The sequence below is a fragment of the Caloenas nicobarica genome, chromosome 3, assembly GCF_036013445.1.
Source record: "Caloenas nicobarica isolate bCalNic1 chromosome 3, bCalNic1.hap1, whole genome shotgun sequence".
NCBI lineage: Eukaryota > Metazoa > Chordata > Aves > Columbiformes > Columbidae > Caloenas > Caloenas nicobarica.
Window position 1 is genome coordinate 108,795,132 of NC_088247.1, and position 18,976 is coordinate 108,814,107.

General features: G+C 43.3%; 1 protein-coding gene across 2 annotated transcripts; it reads left to right on the forward strand.

Annotated features, from left to right (window-relative positions):
• Positions 1-257: 257 nt before the first annotated feature.
• Positions 258-18,015, forward strand: SNX5 (sorting nexin 5). Of its 2 annotated transcripts, none has more exons than XM_065631387.1 (13): positions 258-364; positions 9,504-9,608; positions 10,136-10,246; positions 10,832-10,953; positions 11,282-11,405; positions 12,041-12,136; positions 12,996-13,101; positions 13,181-13,256; positions 14,070-14,109; positions 14,199-14,285; positions 15,402-15,561; positions 16,311-16,396; positions 17,448-18,015. In XM_065631387.1, the coding sequence occupies exons 1-13, from the start codon at positions 332-334 to the stop codon at positions 17,493-17,495; spliced, it is 1,194 nt and encodes a 397-aa protein (XP_065487459.1). In that variant the 5' UTR covers positions 258-331; the 3' UTR covers positions 17,496-18,015. The 2 variants fall into 2 exon arrangements, with proteins under 2 accessions (XP_065487459.1, XP_065487460.1); XM_065631388.1 differs by lacking the exon at positions 17,448-18,015 and adding an exon at positions 16,613-16,706.
• The last annotated feature ends 961 nt before the right edge of the window (positions 18,016-18,976 follow it).

The following is an 18,976-nucleotide window of genomic DNA, read 5'->3' on the forward strand; positions in this document are numbered from 1 at the left end:
GCTCCTTTCTTTGGATTTTTTGAATATTATTTGAAAACCGCTAACGAGAATAACCCGTAGCTTTAAAAGTAAGGAAAAAAAAAAAGGGAAAAAAACCCCATTACGCCACCATCTTGGATGAAGGCAAGCGGCACTCTGCCCTTACTCAAGATGGCCGCCGCCCCGAGCAGGGACGGGCACCTCGGCCTCCGCCAGGAGCCAGGCCCGCGCGGGGGCCGCCGGGACGGTGGGGGTGTGTCCCGGCGGCGTGGGGCGGTGTCTCCGCCCCGGGCTATATGAGGCGGCGGTGGCGGCGGGGAGGGTGGTGAGCGGTTGGCCGCGCTTGGGCGACATGGATTTGCTCCGGGAGGACACGCAGAACAAGGTGAGGACGGCGGTCCAGGTTTGGCTGAGGAGCGGTGGGGGTGTGGCCGTGCCCCGCCGGGCTGAGGGCCGCGCTCGGTCCCAGGCTGGCCTCGCGGGGTGTGCTGGAGCTCCCCTCCCCCCGGCAGCACTGTGGCAGGTTTTTATTTGTGTTCCTTTAGCGTTTGTATTTTGATTATTAGGTTTCTTGGCCTCTCTGCTGCTCGCTCCCTGCACGCAAGGTCCTCTGAGGGTGGGCGGTCAGGGGGAGCACAGGGAGCTGCCCCGAAGGAAGAGGCGCCTCGGGAGAGATAAAGAGGGGCAAAAAGGGTCGAAAAAACAGGGTGGGAAGGAGGAGAAGGGAGGGGCTCTGCAGCTGCCACAAGGCAGAGCAGGGTGTGAGCGGAGCACCTGGTCGGAGGTGGGAGCAGAGTGACAGGCAAGGCCTTGCAGGAGCTGGACCTGCTCGCCGGGACCTGTGGCTCAGTGCTACTGGGGAACTGCTGTCGGCTCTTTTGCTAGAGGCATTCAACCTTGCTCTGTGTGACCAGCCTTCCTGCTTGTGTGGCATGTGTTAATTAGATTGTGAGCTGTCACTTCAGCTGTGATGCCTCTTTGCTTTAGTTGTCACATCAGTAGCTGACTTGATTTTCCTTTCTTTGTAGCAGTGTTGAAGCTTTAAGTGCAAGGAGGCTTATGTTTTGTCTTTGAGGGAGTATGGGGTGTTACCTAATGTTAAGATACCCAACTTCTCAGAGCAAATGCAAATTAAATGCTAAAACAGGAACTTCTTGAATTAATGTGTGTGTATGTAGTCAGGGTTTGGAATTTTTGTATACTGGACAAGCTGCCTGGCGTAACCTACCTAGTGTACCTGGTTTAATAACTACCTCACACACACCTTGAATAGAATGTAAGACAGCCTTTTAACAGTCTGCAAGCTGCCTATTTGATTTTCATACTGTTGCATCTGCATGTAGTTTTGCATTATGACTAAGCTTAACTCGCAGGAAGATGATTTGTTTTAAGCTGTTAAAGGTGTTTAACTCTTCTCAGTTCATGTTTTCTCTAGCCTTTTGCAAGATGTATATTGCATGACGTGAAGGTAAGAAATACACCTACCTTGAATAACTTTTTTTTTTAGAAAATTTCCTTTCATCTACTTCTCTTGCTTATGAATATTTTAAAACAATCTTGATCTAGTAGACATGGCAAAAGTTTGAACAGGTGTTTTCTGGTTATTTGCTTTGAGTTGTGAACTAGCTGCTGCTTCAACCTTGCTCTGCTGAATGTAAAACCATTAAAATATGTACCGTTTGAGAATACTGAGTGGAAGTCTTTATAGGCTTTGCAGGACCTGGATGTGTGGAGGGGAAGGTAAAACATCAGCTGTCTTGCAGGAATTGGTAACTTTGAGTGTTTATGTGCCCTTTCCAACTTAACAGAGAGGAACATTGGGGGAAGGGAAAATATTTCCATAGTGAGGGCTGTAGTGGCTTAAAGCTCTAATGCTAAATAGCCAAAGATCAACTAGCTTGTTTCAGGTAGCAGGGCTGTCTTGGGATTCCAGCAGCAGGAAGGAGGATAGAAATACTTCTATCTTGTCTGTTCCTGTTTAGGTAAGGAAGCAGCAACACGAAACTGGTGTGTGGCCAGTAGATAAAGCCTGTGCCTATAAAGGGAACTTCATTAGATATTGACCTTGAATGGGAAGTATAAACTAAAAACTGACCCTGAGGTGGCAAAGCAGGAGAAGCTCAGGATATGTAGGAAGAGGAAGGGAGGGTAGGATAAGGGTGATTGGAAGCACAGTGGGAAAGATGGTGTAATCTGTCATGGGGAGGAAAAGGCACTTCAGAAAGTGAAGCAAGTAGTGGGACTGCCAAGCTAAGCTTGTGCAAATACTCTGCTATTTCTTCTTTTAATGTCAGTGGTGCGATAGTATTTTAAAGGCTTCAGTCAAACTGTTCTAGATGAAAATACTGAGAGTATCGTAGCCCTTCTTTCTCAGAACAGTCAGAAGACAAAATGGTATGTCATAGCCTGGGACTTGCTGTTATCACTCTTGAGCAGTGGTTCTTGCTGCTAGACCACCCCTGCATGTTCTGGAAAGAATGAGGGTCTACTAGATCTTGCTTATGCCTTGTGAGAACTGCTTCTGTGTGCTGCTGGGCACAAAGTCATGTGGGGAGATGAACTGCTAGGAAGGTGAAAGGTACTGAGTAGGGATAATGTACTGTCAAGGACTTTATAGCCTCCATGAAGCTGGCCCAGCGGTTTGGGCTAATGTCACAATTTTAAATCTATGGGATGTAAAGAGAGCATGGTGAGGCTATATTGCTGTAGGAGACCAGCAAAACATTCTTGTAGATGCTGACTGTGGCTTAGAGCTTTGCTTCTGTTGCACAATTTCCATTTTACCTGGGTGTGCTTCATGTTACAGATGGCACATGGACTCAAAGTGCTTAGCCATGGGCTGTGCTCTGCAGGCAGACTGCTGCAGCAGGTAGGATTTGACCTGCACTGCCAAAGCTGTTGCTTGACCCCCTGAGCTGAGGAAGCAGTGGGTTGTGTGGAGGTGTCCTGTGCACTGCTGGGTGGAGCAAGGTGTGCTAGAGAGGCTTTTGCTTGGGATATGGAATCTTTGAATGTTGACAATATCCTTCCCACAGCCCCTTCCCTCTGTAAGGAGGTGCATGACCACTTGGCTTCTGCAGAGGTCACTCTGACAGGAGGGCTAAGAGATCAGGCCAGCTCAGTGCAAAGCCAGTGGCAACAGGTTCTCTGGCTACAGAGGCTGCCTTCTGCTTACTTGGCAAGCACTGCAGTTGGTGAGGAATGCCATTTCTATGTGACTAAACAGAGCTGTTATTCCCTCTTTCTTTGTTTTGAGCAAAATAATTAAACCATTGCATCATGGAACTTCTACAGTCCCAAGTCACAAATTTGGGAAAGCATTTTCTATAGCATAAGTAACAACATGAAGACTGTGTGTGAAGAGACTGGTTTATTTTCCTGGTTCTATGTAACTCGGACTACTTTGGGACTGTTTCAGCTGAATGTCAGAGAGCTAACAGCAAGTCTGTACTGGCTCTTTACTGCTGCATGCACACAGTGTACTTTCAGACATATTTTTTGTACCTTGATTAAGGGGAGAGTTAAGCTACTTGTGCCAAATATGACTGAAACATAGTTCCAGCAACTAGTGCCACTAGTATCTGCTGGCCAGATACCCTGAGAGGCTGCTGGTTAACTCCTGAGTATCAAAACAAGGTCCTCTGGAACTGAGGGCTCTGTATAAACTGCCGGAAGACATCATGATCTTCTAGCGCTCTCTGGAGAGCACTTCAACTAGTTTAATTAGAAAGACTACTCTGCAAAAGTAATGGGTGCTGGGTAGTGGCAGATGTAGTTACTACTGAAGTCCTGTTTGTGGCTGTTGCTCTCTTGCAGAGAGGTGATCAGTAGGAGGAGAAGTTTTTTATAAGGTAGCTGACAACAAAAAGAAAGCTCTGGCCTGTAAACCCTTGTGGAAGGTCTCCTTGCTCCTTCTGGGAGCCCAGCTATGTGGAAAACCATTGGATTAATCTGACTTTTAAAGCAAATACGGGTTCTTATTTTGCTAGTGATTGGATGTTGTACACAGTTGCTTGCACTGGCAGATTCTTTTGTTAGAATGCAGAAGTAACATTGAGTCATCTAGAACTGATGCTAAAACTGCAAAGGGCATAATTGTAAAAGCAGCAGTTCAGGCTGCTCAGCAGAACTGAGCAGCTTCAGCTGCTGAGGGCATTTCCTCCCACTGGATGCTTCCAAGCATGGACATGTGTTTGCATTGTGTGAGGTCTAAGCAGAAACTTGCGTCTGTCAAGTTGAAGCCTGGGTATCTGATGGTCATCACAGGGCTGTACTTAAATTATCCAGCTCTCTGGTTTGTTGTTTGTTTTTTAACATCTTTAAGCAAGTACTGTAAAACTCTACCTAGATTGGTCACAGTAGTGCTCTCTGCTGACTCTTTGGATTTTGAGATAAAGTGATTATCATAGTGTCCTAATTGGTACCAAAGCTTATATGTTAAGTCTTTGGTCCCAGAAGCATTAATCAATATGATGTCTGTTATTCTGGAGAGCTCTGCTTGATGTCTTGCTCTAATTTCTAAGTCAGACAGTTGTGGTGGGTGCTATTTTTACTGAACCGGGAGCAGTTCTTATTGAACCCTCAAGAAACCCTGAGGATCCCAATATGAGTCACTAGAGAGGCATAAGCCTAGAAGTGGAAGGCATCAGAGTAGCTGTAGCAGTTGTAGTCATTGCAAACCAGAAGCCTCCAAGCTGTTTCTGACAAAGGGAAGTGAGAGGTGAAAGTGGGGGCACTGTGCTAGGTTTGTGCGAGTGTTTCAGTTTGCGGCCCAACCCAGCTGTTTCCCCATGGTGCTGCTCTAGGAGTCACCATCTTCTGTAGCTCTTTGGGCATGTGCTGCAAGCAAGGAATAATCTGTCACCAACTGCTGAGTTTGGATTATATTCCCCTGAGGGTGTTGGCGGACAGACTTGTTTCTGGTAACTGGAATAGGGAAACTTGAGTTCTCTTGCCCACTGCCTTGAGTGCATGGAGGAAGCAATGATGTCCTGGCAGAGAAAAACTTCCTGATACAAAGGAGCTGCCAGGCATGGCAGAGAGCTAAGAGTAATTTCCTGGGAAGGCTGGGTGCCTGCTGTGATCAGGGAACAAGACTGGGGCCTGGAGGTAAAAGTTTTAGTTGCTCTGGTCTGCACAGCCTTCATGTGACCATCAGCAAGTTGGTCCTCATTCCTGCTTGTAGGAGGGATGGTGGAATGAAAGGTCCTGAATGATGAGCTGCTAATGCTGCAGGGGCAGGTGTTTGTGTTGATTAAGGGTTGGTGTGGAACATCTGCTTGATGTGCGGTGGGTTAAGGAATTACTGGGGAGATTCCAGTGGAGGGCTACAAAGATGATTAGGGGTCTGGAGTGCTGTTCTTATGAAGAAAGACTGAGAGAGCTGGGTTGGTTCAACCTGGAGAAGGCTGAGAGGGGATCTTATTTATACTTATAAGTATCTCAAGAGTGGATGTCAAGAGGATGGGACCAGACTCTTTTCAGTGGTGCCCAATGATAGGATGAGGGGCAACGGGCACAGACTGAAGCATAGGAGGTTCCATCTAAACATGAGGAGAAACTACTTCGAGGGTGCCAGAGCACTGGTACAGGCTGCCCAGAGAGGTTGTGGAGTCTCCTTCTCTGGAGACATTCAAAACCCACCTGGATGCATTCCTTTGTGATCTAGTCTAGGTGAACCTGCTTTAGCAGGTGGGTTGGACTAGATGATCTACAGAGGTCCCTTCCAACCCCAACCATTCTGTGATTAATGCCTTATATAACTGGGATAACGAGAGGGGCTTCTTGCTTCCAGTTCATTAGATAAATGCTGCCCCAGCACTTTCTGTAGGGAAGCAAAGCACTTCATCCTCCTCAAGTCAGGCAGTGTGAATGCTCTCTTTGTAGTCTGAGCCTTGCTGCTGTGACTGTATAATCCTAAGTGTCTCTGACCTAGAGTTAGGAGCCCACAGTGACCTTCACAGGACTAGAACAAACCAGTGGTTTTATTAACCTCTGTTTCATATGGCTCCAGGTTCTTCACTGAAGACCTGAATCCTGAAAGTTAGAGATGATAATCCTGTGCTGTCTCCAAACAGTGATATGCTTCTTGTTTGACCATGCAGAGTGGCCTTTATGTATAGGCTGGATCATGTACATTTACAGCAGGTGTTTAGTTAGGAAAGGTACAAGATTTTATCAGCAAGTGGCTTCATGTAGTCCTGAGGGGCAGGATTCTATCACTGTGTATAGGCATCTTGTTGACTCTTGTCCTGTTTCTGGGCTGGTCTCACACTTTGGGCCCTGTGCATGGTACACACCACTCCGGAGTGCACAGCTGAGCACTGCTGCTGACTCCCAGTTGTTTCTGTGTAAATAAGGCCCTGCTGGGGCAATAAGCCCTCCTGCAGTAGCATTCCTGGGGACTGTTGAAGCTCTCGGTTATGTGTTCTTGCCCCATTGCCTCTGCAGTTTATGGTACAAGTACAGGGGAGAAACACCTGTGACATGTGAACTGCTTTAATCTGACAGAGCAGTACCATCCTGTGTCCATGCTTGGCCACCTTTCATGCAGGCATGGAGGGGTACACACACAGCATCTAGTCACGGGTTACTTTCTCCACAACACTTAAATCAGCCAGTCCTGAATTTGCAAACTTTGTGTAATCTTTTTCCTTAGTTTATGTGAGAGAAAGCAGTTTCCTTTGGCTTATCGTACTTTCTAAGTTCAGCAATTCATATTGTTAGCACTGCCGATCCTATTTGAACAGTAAAGATAAGTAAGCAGGATGCAAAACACTGGGGTCTGCATCTTGCTGCTTCGGCTGCTGGTGTTATCTGGGTGGGAAACACTGACCAACTTGCCTTTCTTTCAGCTGGCAACAGAGCTGTGCTCATAGTGAAACTAATATCTGAGGTGGTCTTTACCTATCCTTCTGCTAGTGCTTGGGTGGGGCAGCTTCTGCCTAAACCAGTGCCAGTAACCTCCAAAACATGCATGTTTGTGCTGTTTGGTCTGTGCCTTCTTAGGAAGTCCCATGTAGACTGTAGTGTGCCTGTAGAGGGATATAATAATCTGTCCCATAAGGTAGCTGGAGAGAAGCAACCATCCTGTTGGACTCTCTGTGGTCTTTTAAGTCCCACCATGTCCATTTGCATGTGAGCAGTGCTGGGACTACTAAGAACTGTGTGTTCCAGGGCATATTCTGTAAGCTCTGTGTCCTTGCTTGCTGCCAAGGCAATATACAGCCTTCTGTCCTACATGAGTCAGAATGGGAAGCTCAGTGTGCCAAATACAAGGTCTTTCCATAGTCATAAGCCTTAAAAAGGCGTATCTCTTAGCTGAAGTACCTTCTTTTAACTCTAGCAAACAGCTAGTGTGTGGCAGTTAAGTCTTTTTAGCATGGCTAGGAGGATGAGGGTACAGTGACTGGGGTATCCCTCACTTAGGCTTGAGAGCCTGATCATGAATGCTGATATTGACCACCAGTGGTAGTGGGAGTCTAGGCAGGGCAGGCTGGATGGAGGCAGATGCACATCAGCCTGACAGCTGTGTCCTCTGCAGGCAGCCATGGAGACTTCTCATCTACCCAGTCTGCAATACACAGATGCCCAGACTTGAGGGAGGGAGTTTCAAAAAGCTTTTGGAAACAAAACTTCACCTTATAAAAGGCAACCTCTCAACAGTTCTTCTGCAGCTTTACAGCAGCTTAAGGCAGCATTCAAGCTGTCTGTGATACAACGGGATTGCTCAGATGCTGTCTGGCACTGTTTGCTTGTGGGCTTAGCTGCTGAAGCTTGTTGTTCTTATCAGGTGGTTGGGGCAAGCTTCAGGCTTGTGGGATCTGAGCACTAATATGCCGCAGGGTGGTGAAACAACATCAGTTGTGGCCCAGTTCTCTCACTTGCTTTCCTGGGAAGGCATTCAGAATTATCTCTATAAAGGATAACCTTGGGATTCAGCCTGTCTCTGACGGTCAGTCTTCAGCCAACTTCCTGCATTGTGACCTTGATCTCTGGCAGTTTCTCCCTTATGCAGAAAATAAGAATGATTTGTTAGGCTGCAACACTGAAGGGCCTCTTAGAAGATGGGTTTCATAGCACAGGAACCACCATACTATGATAGACTAAGGTTCCTGCATGCTTCTGGGATGCAGATGACTGAAGCTTGTGATCACTAATAGCTTGTAGAGGTCAATTCCTTGGTATCTAAATACATGATTCTACTTAATATAAGAACTGGATGTATGCATTAATCTTGGTAATATATGCTTGATAAACTTAAACTTTTTTTTTTGCTTGCTTCTGAGGTCCTGTAGGGAATTGAAGCCATTTGTCTTCAGTGGTTGAGTATGATCAGTGAAGTACAACCTGATTAAGGAATTTTAAATTGTAAACCAGAGGGAGAAATGGGCTGGTGGTTATGCTTGCTCTTATTGCTCATGAGTGCAGCTTGTCCGCTTCCCCAAACATTGTGGCATCCTCAGCATCAAGGCCTTGTCTACTCTGAGTCAGAAAGCACTGTCCTTGTAAGGAATTTCAGTAGGACTATAACTTGAGGATGTTAGTGGTGTGTAACCTAGAGCATCTTCAACTGAGAACTGCTCTATAAAAGTTTAAGTATGGTTGAAGTTTTATTCTGGGTGTAGACTGTCTGAAGCACTGGGAAGGTAAGTCTGGTCTTTACAGGAGACCCCAGAGCATACCAGGTTCAATAAAGATTTCCTCACATACCATGCTCAGAAACCTCTTCTGAACTGCTCTAAATGGAAACAAATAGCATTAAAATGTTGACAGATACAAAGATCTGTCTTGAAAGCCTAAGACCTGGATTTATGAGAGGAAGAGGCTTACAGTTACAAGCAATAAATAGCTTTTTGTAAAGGAAAATTCAGATATCTTTGAGACTAGTTCTTGTACTAGCTTAATGGGGCTCTCTTTAACACAAATGTGTTAACAGCAAATGTGCATTCTAGCAGCAATGAATAATGGGATGCAAGGTATCCTGAAAATAAGATTGAACAGCTGCAGTGTTACTGCTGCAGTGTTCTTGGGCTTTGGTCCTGTTTCTAGCAAATAGTTGGCTCTTAAACTTTATGGAAGCCTAAAGAAAGAGGTTTCATGCTTTTTTTTTTTTCTCTCCAGCGTCAACTGTTCTGCCACATATTGTGGAGGCACAGGGTCATGAAGAGAGAACTACTAGGGTTGTTGTTATCTTTGAAATGGCATAGTAGACTTTGGCTTAATGTGCTTCAAGTAAACAGGCTGGAGAAGTACTGGAAGGAGGAAGCTTCTCTCAAGAGAAGACTTCCCAATACCTCTAGTGTGAACTCTAACAATTGTTTCTTCAGACTTTAAGCTAACAAGCCTTTTTCTTTTCCTGTGTTTGGAAGGGAAGGCTTGTCGCAGTGATGTGCAGGTAGTGTCAAGGCTGTCATGCTTGTCCATAATGTGCCATTGTTGGAGGAAGAGATTTAGTGCAATGTGGTTCTTCACTAAACCTACTTGATGCTTGACTAAGGCTTATACTGTGAATTCTGTTGCAGCTGAGGTCTGTATCTGTAGACCTGAATGTTGATCCTTCTCTCCAAATTGATATACCCGATGCCCTAAGTGAAAAGGACAGAGTGAAGTTCACTGTGCATACTAAGGTAAGATCATGGAGTAGCAAGTGGCCTTGATAAACGTTATGCAAGTAATCTGTGTTTGCAATAAATATACCTGTAAAGATGGGCTTGGCAGTGAAGGAAATCTAGATGGAGCTTTTTCACTTAAAGGTGGCCTGAAGGCGGGGGTGTGTATGTATGTGTGTATATATCTCTGCAGAAACCAGGTTTCCGAAGACTTGAATCCTCTCTAAATAGAGACAAGGTAGCTGATACACTAGATTGGCTTTGCTGAGGAATCCTAGCATGACACCAGAAGGCTGGGGGGCAGAGGTGGGGAAACCAGCTACTGCAAAACTTTACTGAGTAAGCTGCATTATTGCTATTCCACAACAGTGCCTATTCTTTAAATAGTATCCTTGGTAGTAAGGCTCTCAAACGAATGCCAGCTCAGCTAAAAGGGAGTAGGCGAGGCTCTAACTAGGCAAAATAGCTTCCTTTGGAAATGGACAGAACTGTTTCTAAAAGCACTAATTTACAAAACAGTAGGGCTTCTATATCTTCTCTTCCAGACTACATTGCCTGCTTTTCAAAGCTCTGAGTTTTCAGTTACAAGGCAGCATGAAGACTTTGTGTGGCTGCATGATACGCTCACTGAAACTGAAGAGTATGCAGGACTCATTGTAAGTACTTCCTAAATAATGCAATTCTAAATGAAAGACTATGGTGATTTAAAGTGCATATTAGTAAGAGTGTGAAGTCTGCTTTACCAATCATACTAGTGTTTCATGACTCAGGTATTCTGTATGCTTCCTTTTGCCTTAATTCCCAAACAACTTGAGTGGTATGGCTCAGTTTGCTTTCCATATAGCTTGGAGCAGCAAAAAAAACCTTTATGCTCTGAAAGTTCCTGACTCTATGGTGGTATTAGTATCTGTCTGAAGATAACCCAGCAAAATACTCTGTTAAATAGTCTTTATTTTCTATGATGATTCTGTAGGAGGCCCTGTGGGCCACATAACATGGCTGGCTAGAGGGTGGATTATAGAGGCTGTTCACCTCAATTGATTTCCCTCCTGGGGCAGGGCCAGCACAGAGCTGGGAGGGACCAACAGGGACCTAGACATCAACATGCCCCTAGAATTCCTGGGTGCAGAGCCTTGCTCACTTGCCATGACCAGGCAAAAGGGCCTCCTTCCAGAGAAGGCTAGAAGTGATTTTTGGAAAACTATTTGCTAGCATCTGTCACTGACTAATTCCTTGGCTAGATACCTCCAGCACCTTCGAAGCCTGACTTTGATGGTCCCAGAGAGAAGATGCAGAAGCTAGGGGAAGGAGAAGTGTCTATGACAAAAGAAGAGTTTGCCAAAATGAAGCAAGAGCTAGAAGCGTAAGTAGAATGAGCATACTGCCTTAAGCGATACTTGGAGAAACCTCCTGGGAGAGAAACATATTTAGTGGTAATTAATCTTGAATGTGACTCTTCTGAAGGGTGTCTGCTGCTGCATAATCTTTAAAATCCTGGAGCTGGGGTGTTGCTGGAAGTTTCTCTCAAACTGGAAAACTTCCTAGCTAAAGAGTGAAAATAGCTTCTTGATCACTAGCTAGCTATTTCAGAAGCATGCTGCTGAATATTTGCACTGGATAAACTTAAAGCAATTCTTTGTATATTGAAGAAGACAGTACAAGAGACTATCTCAGTCTATTCTTTCCTTCAGTGAATACCTGGCTGTCTTCAAGAAGACTGTATCGTCACATGAAATCTTCCTTCAGCGGATTTCTTCTCATCCTGTGCTCAGCAAAGATCGCAATTTTCATGTTTTCCTGGAGTATGACCAGGATGTAAGATATCTCTTTTTTTTTCCCTCCTTTCAAAGTGAGGCAAGGTGTAGGACTGTCACTTCTCTGGGCCCAGTCAGAATGTTATGTAAATCTGTGTGCAGTGTCAACAAGCAGGTATTGCCAATACTTCTGTGAGATGATTAAAGGATGAAAGCCTGACCTTTGGACCTCTTTCTGCTATAAATCTCAGTGTTTTTTAATCCTAGTCAAGTTGTTTAGGAAGCCAGCTTGGTATGTCTTGATGGCTTAGGAACAAATATGGTTCAGGTGTACCTATGCTGTGTAGTGCATAGTCATACAAAGGAAGAATGGAGGTGTATTAAAGTTAGTACTGCATCTGTTTTGTTACACTTAATTATGAGTGATGGATGCTGATCCAAGATAAGTAAGGAGAAACTGAGCTGTTTCTGGGAATGGGAAAAATCCGAGGCACAGTATAGCTGAACAAGTTCAAGTCAAATGATTTGTTACATGGGCCATCTTTGTACAGCTCATAGGGCTATTATAGAGAGCTTGGAAACTGGCTTTCTTTGTCATCTGCTAGATATAAATGATGTTACAGCACTGCAAGTGTCAAAATAGTCACTCTTTTCCCCATTGGGATGACTTCAAAGCTCTCCTGGGCTCTTTTGCAGCTGAGTGTTCGGAGGAAAAACACAAAAGAGATGTTTGGTGGCTTTTTAAAAAGTGTGGTAAAGAGTGCTGATGAAGTCCTCTTCTCCGGTGTCAAGGTAAGGTAGTTGGTTTTCCTCTTACTTAGTCTAATCTTGATTGTATCTTGTTTCCTGCTCCAGGAATGTTAGTTATGTCTGTTTCAGGCTTGATGTGCATGAGGCTCAGTTACTGATGCTAACCTTCCTTGTTATTGCTGTCCTGAGTTGTGTGGAGTAGCCTATACTAATTTTGACTTCTATAGAAACAAGACATTGAACCTATAGGCTGTTAATTTAAGTGTATATTTAAAGTTTCTGGTGGATGCACAAGAGTTGCTTTAACACCTGATGCTGGTGGACAGGAAGGTATTGCACCTTCAGCAAATGTGCTTGTGGCTTTTTTCTACTTTGGAGCTGTGAACAAACATGATTTATGGGTTTCTGCTTGCACTCGATGAGATCAAATACCAAAGACTCCTGTAACTAGTCCAGCTTTTCTATCATGTTGCCATGGTAGCTCTTTCTATTAGACTTGCTGTCCTAAACACAATGTCATGGAACATTTCAGTACATATGTCTGTGAATATAAGGCAACCTTGTAAACTGCTTACTGCTGAGCTACTGTGTTGTAGTAGACGTAGGAAATAAAATTCCAACAGTTGGTAGCCCTCTGATACCAACTTACTGGTTGCTTCAGATAATCCGCAGTGTTGAATAGTCTAGTGTCAAGCCCATCTTCACTTAGTCATGAAGAAACTGTCCAAACAGCTTAGTTTGTCAAACCCTTGGCTTAGGGTCTTGTTGAACTCTGCTGTTCAGTAGAGACTGATGGGCAAAATGCTCAGGTGGCTGTGGTTATTCCTTTGGCCCTTCCCGAAGTTGAGAAGAGCTTGTATTCTGCTGTAATGTAACTGACTTAAGTCATGCTCTCTTTCAGGAAGTAGAAGACTTTTTTGAGCAAGAGAAGACTTTTCTTGTGAACTACTACAACAGAATCAAGGATGCATGTGCAAAAGCAGATAAGATGACAAGATCTCATAAAAGTGAATCTTTTCAAAGAACTTTCTAAAGACCTTGCAGTCTTGCTGATTTCAGCCTCAAAATCTTGTCTTGTTCTTGCAGATGTTGCAGATGACTATATTTATACTTCAGCTTGCTTGAACAGCCTGGCATTAGAAGAACCTACAGTTATCAAAAAGTGAGCAATTCTAACTGTTTGTAAATGTATTCTGAGTCTAGGAATATGAAGTTCCTTCTGTAAAATCCAGGGCATTGCGTCATAGCTGGTTTGAGTTTCTTGAATTTCAAGCAGGTGACATTTAAACTTTCTTTCCTCTGACACTCCTGATGTGACAGATGTAAAATTATCAATTGCATCTGACTCTTAATTAGATGATCTTTTGCAAGGTACGCCCTAGAGCTGAATCGTACTGGTCTTCAAAGCTCCTTCTAAACAGAGGTCTCCAATTTTTTTTCAGGTTGCAAACTCCCAGAGATTATGGGAGGAAGGGAACACATTTGTGTTCTAATGTGCTGTTAAATACAACTGCAGCTTACACTAGGCCTGTATTATCTTCTGGACCTTTGCAGTTCCAGAACAGTAGGAGTTTAAGCTGTGGAAGCCTAGTTACCCTTTCTGAGGTGAATTCTTCCACCTTTCCAAGCTTTGCTACCAGTTTACCAAGACCTTGTTAAAAGTGTGTAGCTGAATAAACAAGATGGTTCATCCTACTTGGAGACTAGCAGTGGGGAAATTCTCCACAAGATCTTTCTGGTCTAGAGATCAGTGTTACTTTAAATGGTGTCTAACTGCTCAACTATACTAGTCTGTTAGGGTGGAATTGGCATCTTTTATCCAGGTCTTTGCTTAGACCTGAGTTTAAGCTGTTGTCTGGATCTGTATGGAGGAGTAAACTCCAGTCTTCAGCTTTTTGGTTTCCTGTCAGTTGATCCTGGAACTTATCAGACTAGGAAGTATCTAAGACTTATTTATGCAATTTTTTTCCCTTAGGTACTTGTTGAAAGTTGCTGAGCTCTTTGAGAAACTCAGGGTAAGAGAAGCTTTGGAGCAGGGAAAGAATATCTGAATCTGGATGTTACTGTTTCCTGTTATATACCAACTATCTGATCTTTTCTGCAGAAGGTAGAGAGTAGAGTTTCATCTGATGAAGACTTAAAGCTCTCTGAACTGTTGAGATACTACATGCTCAATATAGAAGCTGCTAAGGTGAGAACAGTCTTCTATTTGAAGCTTAGTTTTATTATGGGCATCATGACTCACCCATGGTATTTTTTGTGCTTTAAGAAGATGGGAAGGTGGACTCCTGTTTTGCCTAAGAAACTGACACTCCTAAACCACAGCAGAATATAGAAACTATATATTGGCTATCTGCAGTCCAGTCCACTTACAGAAGGACTGTTTAAGATCTCCAACAACTTTTTTCTTTGGTATGCAGAGAGGAAGAACTCATTAGATGTCTGTAAGCAAGTTAGAGCGAACTGAGTTTGAGCCTGCAGCCGCATTCTAACCCTTCCCCTGCCTGAGTACTCATGACTTGTCCGTAAAAGCAATGATGACTAATTAAAAATCCTGAAGTAAATCCCAACTACTAAAGTACTTCATCATTAATATGTAGTAATATGTGAAGGCTATTGGAGTTGACTTTCAAGAGGAGTTTGGTAAACTGATGTGGCTGCAAAAGCCTTGCCAGCAACTCTTTTCTAATCAATACTTGACTTGGCAAGGGTGTGACTATACTGAGAAATGGTATCTAGGTATAACCAGATGGGCATCTTTGTCTAGTGTCACACCTGTAATGTCATGTACCCTGGAATGCTGACTACAGACTCCCTGTTTGTGGTGTACTGCTGTTTAGATATCAAGACTATGCTGCTGCTAGATTAGAAAGGAATTAGCACAAAGACCTGTACTGCTTCACATGTTTAAGTTAGTGCTTCACTCAAACTGTCAGATCTCTAACAAGTTAGATGATAGTATATCCCCTTACTGGAAGTAGACTGAGGGAATTCAGAAAGTGCTATTACTCCTTAGTGGAAAGGCCCACCTTACAGAAGGATAAAGTTACTTTAAGGGAAGAAGCAATGCCTACAGTAGCTCTCAGACTCCTTCAACTAAGGGACAAGTGGCTGTTCTGATTACTTGATACTGCACTGGCAAAAGGCTTCTGTCACTATGTGAAGAACTTAGCAGGTTATAATGGCTTGTTGGAAGAAGCAGAATCTGGTGCTGAAGGAAGTGAAATCTCTTGCTGCTAAGGTAGTTGTAACCTCAGTTTGGGATGCAGTCCTCATAAGGCTTTGCACTATTCCTGTCTACTTTCAGGATCTTCTGTACAGACGTACAAGGGCTCTTGTTGACTATGAAAACTCAAACAAAGCTTTAGATAAAGCCAGACTAAAGAGCAAGGATGTCAGGCTGGCTGAGGCATATCAACAGGATTGTTGTCAGAAGTTTGAAAAGATTTCAGAATCTGCAAAACAAGGTAAAACAAGATTTGCTGTATTTATGCTCGAGGGAGATCTTAATGCAGTTCAGGTCTCCATTTGACCTTCAGCTACTGAAGGCTTTTGAACAGTCTACTGAAGCAAATAGTCTGGACATCCCAAGGGCAGTATAGATGCCTGTAAAATAAATGCAGCCAAATATCTTTAAGAATGATTGTCTGAAGCAGAGCAATGTCAGTATTAGACCAACCTTAATTATAAGCCCCTAGTATTTGCTTTCAAGACTGTACTCTTGATCTCAGCCTCCTGCTGAAGGCAACTACTTGGGCTTCTCATTATCTCAATTAAAACTGTGCAATCAGGCTTTTGCTCTGTTCCAGTACAGCTGAGTGCCTCATACAGAGTTTCAAATATTAGTTCTTAGTGGATGTCTTTGGACAACATAAACCAGAGGAAACATGCTTTCATGGTATATACACTACTCCTTTAACATTCTTGTCTTTTAAATGTTCTGGGTTCTCACAGAGCTTATGTGGCTTACTTCTGGTTTATTCCAATTGTCTTCCTACAAAACCTTTCTATCTTAGACAAGCTGTCTCTTTCCTCACCAAGATGTCAGTGTCATGTGATGAATGCACCTTCTGGCATAGAAACAGCAAGACTACCTCAAACCTTTTTGTAGTAAAATGCTGTAACTAGAGCTGTACAACAGAACTCTGGAAACATAAGGGACATTACTGAAATGTCACACTCTGTCTGTCTTACCTTTGTTCTTTCTTCCCTACAGAACTGATGAGCTTCAAGCAGAAGAGAATAGCAGCATTCCGCAAAAACCTAATTGAAATGGCAGAACTGGAAATAAAACATGCAAAGGTGTGTTCTTTTTGGAGTTTAACAGGCATAGCTTGAGAGAAGTGAGTTCTGTGTAACTTGGAGGATTTGCTGGTTTCCCTTTAAAACTAGGAAGTGTGAAATAGAACATCTGTGCTCTTAAACAGAGATCTGAAGAGTCAAAGGAAAGGAAGTGAAAAGCTGTAGGTGTAGTGCATACAAAGAACAAATGCTGACAGTCTTATCTGTCCCATGCAGAAGAGAAACTTCCTGTTTTCAACTTGTCACTCCTAGGACACTGGCCTATTGCGCTGCAAGAGTGAAGCCTCAATTTTGCAGGTAGTACACAACCGCTTGCCTAACTTCTCGTGAGGCAGCCTCATCTGTGAGGTTCAACCTCTCTTGCATCAAGAGGCAGCTGCTGCTTCAGATGTTCCTGAGTGCTGTTAGAGCACATTCTGCAGCTTGTGATCTAGCTGTCATCCTTTCTCAGTTGGCTTGTCAGTGAAGGGGGACACTGGCTTTGTTGCAGCCTCTGCCAAGCTTTACTGAGTATGCTTGAAGTAGGCTATGGAGACCACACCATATACTGCCAGCTTAATCCAGGAAGGTGCACACAGGTTAGAGTCTGCTAATTTTGTGTACAGAACAAAGCAGGGAGCCTCAGGAAGAGGTAACTGTGCATCCTCAGCTTCTTTTGAAGAAGAGAAGCTTAACTTCCCACTCCCTGAGAGTTCTGGACTTTGTCACAGGAAGCCACTTCACTGCCGATATCAGATGTGACACATAAAGGGCTTGGCAATGCAGTTTGATTTGGTCCACTTTAAAAACTTACTTCTCTGTCTCATACCCCTCTTTCCCACAAACAGAGTCATGGTTGCAGGCCTGCAGGAAGAGGCAGATTGCAGACCATATGATCTGGTTTTGATGCTTTATTGCTTGAATGCTTGTCTTTGCAGTATAAGCTCTTTAAATTTGTCACAGGCTACAAAATTCTGGGACGGACCTGTTATTTTGGAAGCTACTTCATTGTGGAAGGCAGGGTTTAAATTATCAGTCATACTGATCTGAAACTAATTCTCTTCCTTTCCAGAACAATGTTTCTCTTCTGCAAAGCTGTATTGACTTATTCAAGAACTAAGGAGCCTTATTCTGAAAATGTGAAAAAAGCATCAATTGCACTCAATGGCCAGGGGCAACTTATTGGCTTGATTTCATTAGCTTAAAATAAATATTTTCACAGAGATTGTTTGACTAGTACTTAAGTATGTTGATAGTGATACATGACTCTATTGGTATAAATGAGAGCCAAATTGTGTATGAATTGTCTGGATGTAGCTAACATCCTGTTGGCTGATAACTCAAAATGAGTCAAATGTAAGAAATCAATTTGCTGTTGACTGACTTCACCTAGCAGAAAATATTTTCTGAGAAGAACTCCTTTTCTTGCAGGATCATAAATCTGTCTCTTCAGAGCCCTGATATATTTAAAACTTGCAAGTGGCAGTGACTTATAAAAGTATAGTAATTTTATAAAGTAAATATCCTAACATTCCACTTCCTGGACAGATTTCTACTACAATATATTTTGCATTTATATAACTACATTCAGTATTTGTACACTTCAGCAATACAGCAAATAAAGATGTCTGATAGAACAAGCTGGTTTTGTATGGCAAGACTTTGTGTGGGATGTAAAAGGACAAACTGGGGTTTCAGGCACAGACCTATGACAAATTACTGATCATGTGGAGCTCTTCATTTGGAGCACTAGGGTTAAATATTTGACTCAACAGGATTGTTCTTGGAATGGGTGTTAACATGGAATGTGGGAACTTCAGGTCTTGTTGCTTGAGTAGCACTCAAACTTTGTTTCCTTTGTGTACAGCATATAGGAAATAAAAGCCTTTCATAAAGCATTGATATGCTTGAACTCTTCCAAGATGGAACTCCTCTGACTTCATAGATGGCTTGAACTCCTTCAGACTGTGTTAGAGTGCTTTGTATTTTGTCAATCTTTACACCTCCTGTTAGCAAAAAGGAACTGTTTAAAACTTCAGGGCTTCTGGGAGCATAGCCATTTCCAGTCTTATGTAAGAGAAACCTTTTTAAACTTTGGCCAACTGGGTGTACACCTTCATAGCTGATGCAACTCAGCCTATAAATCCCAGGGTCAACTTTCTACAGGCTGGCTGTTGTTTTGCGTATGTGGATATAGGTCAGCAAGCCATGCCCTTCTAAAAGCATCTGAGTAAGAAGAGTATCCAAGTCTTGGTTAATTTCTTGTGACTAAAACTTCTTATCACCAGTGGGTGGCAGACTGGGACAGCTGCTGGTAACTAATTGCATGACATTTACCCTTAGACTGTGCTGTAAGGAAGTACAGGAAATTCTGCTGCATACCATAGTTTCTTAGCTGGCAGTTGGACTTAGGCAGCTCTTTTCTCCTATAGATAACATATGTGAGCAGTCTGCTCATAAGGAAGAACAGAAATCTTTCTTTAATGAATGTGGTATGACTGGAGTTGACTTTCCTTGTAGCAAGACCTTGAATAAAACCTTAGCAGAACAAAGATTGCCACAGGCAAGTCAGTGTGATAAAGCAGGTTATCATCAATGTGA

Excerpts from the sequence above, each read along its gene's own strand:
- SNX5 (XM_065631387.1), top strand. The coding sequence starts at position 332 with ATGGATTTGCTCCGGGAGGACACGCAGAACAAG. Across the intron at positions 365-9,503 it reads GGGAGGACACGCAGAACAAG|CTGAGGTCTGTATCTGTAGA; the intron begins GTGAGGACGGCG and ends ATTCTGTTGCAG. Across the intron at positions 10,247-10,831 it reads AAGAGTATGCAGGACTCATT|ATACCTCCAGCACCTTCGAA; the intron begins GTAAGTACTTCC and ends TTCCTTGGCTAG.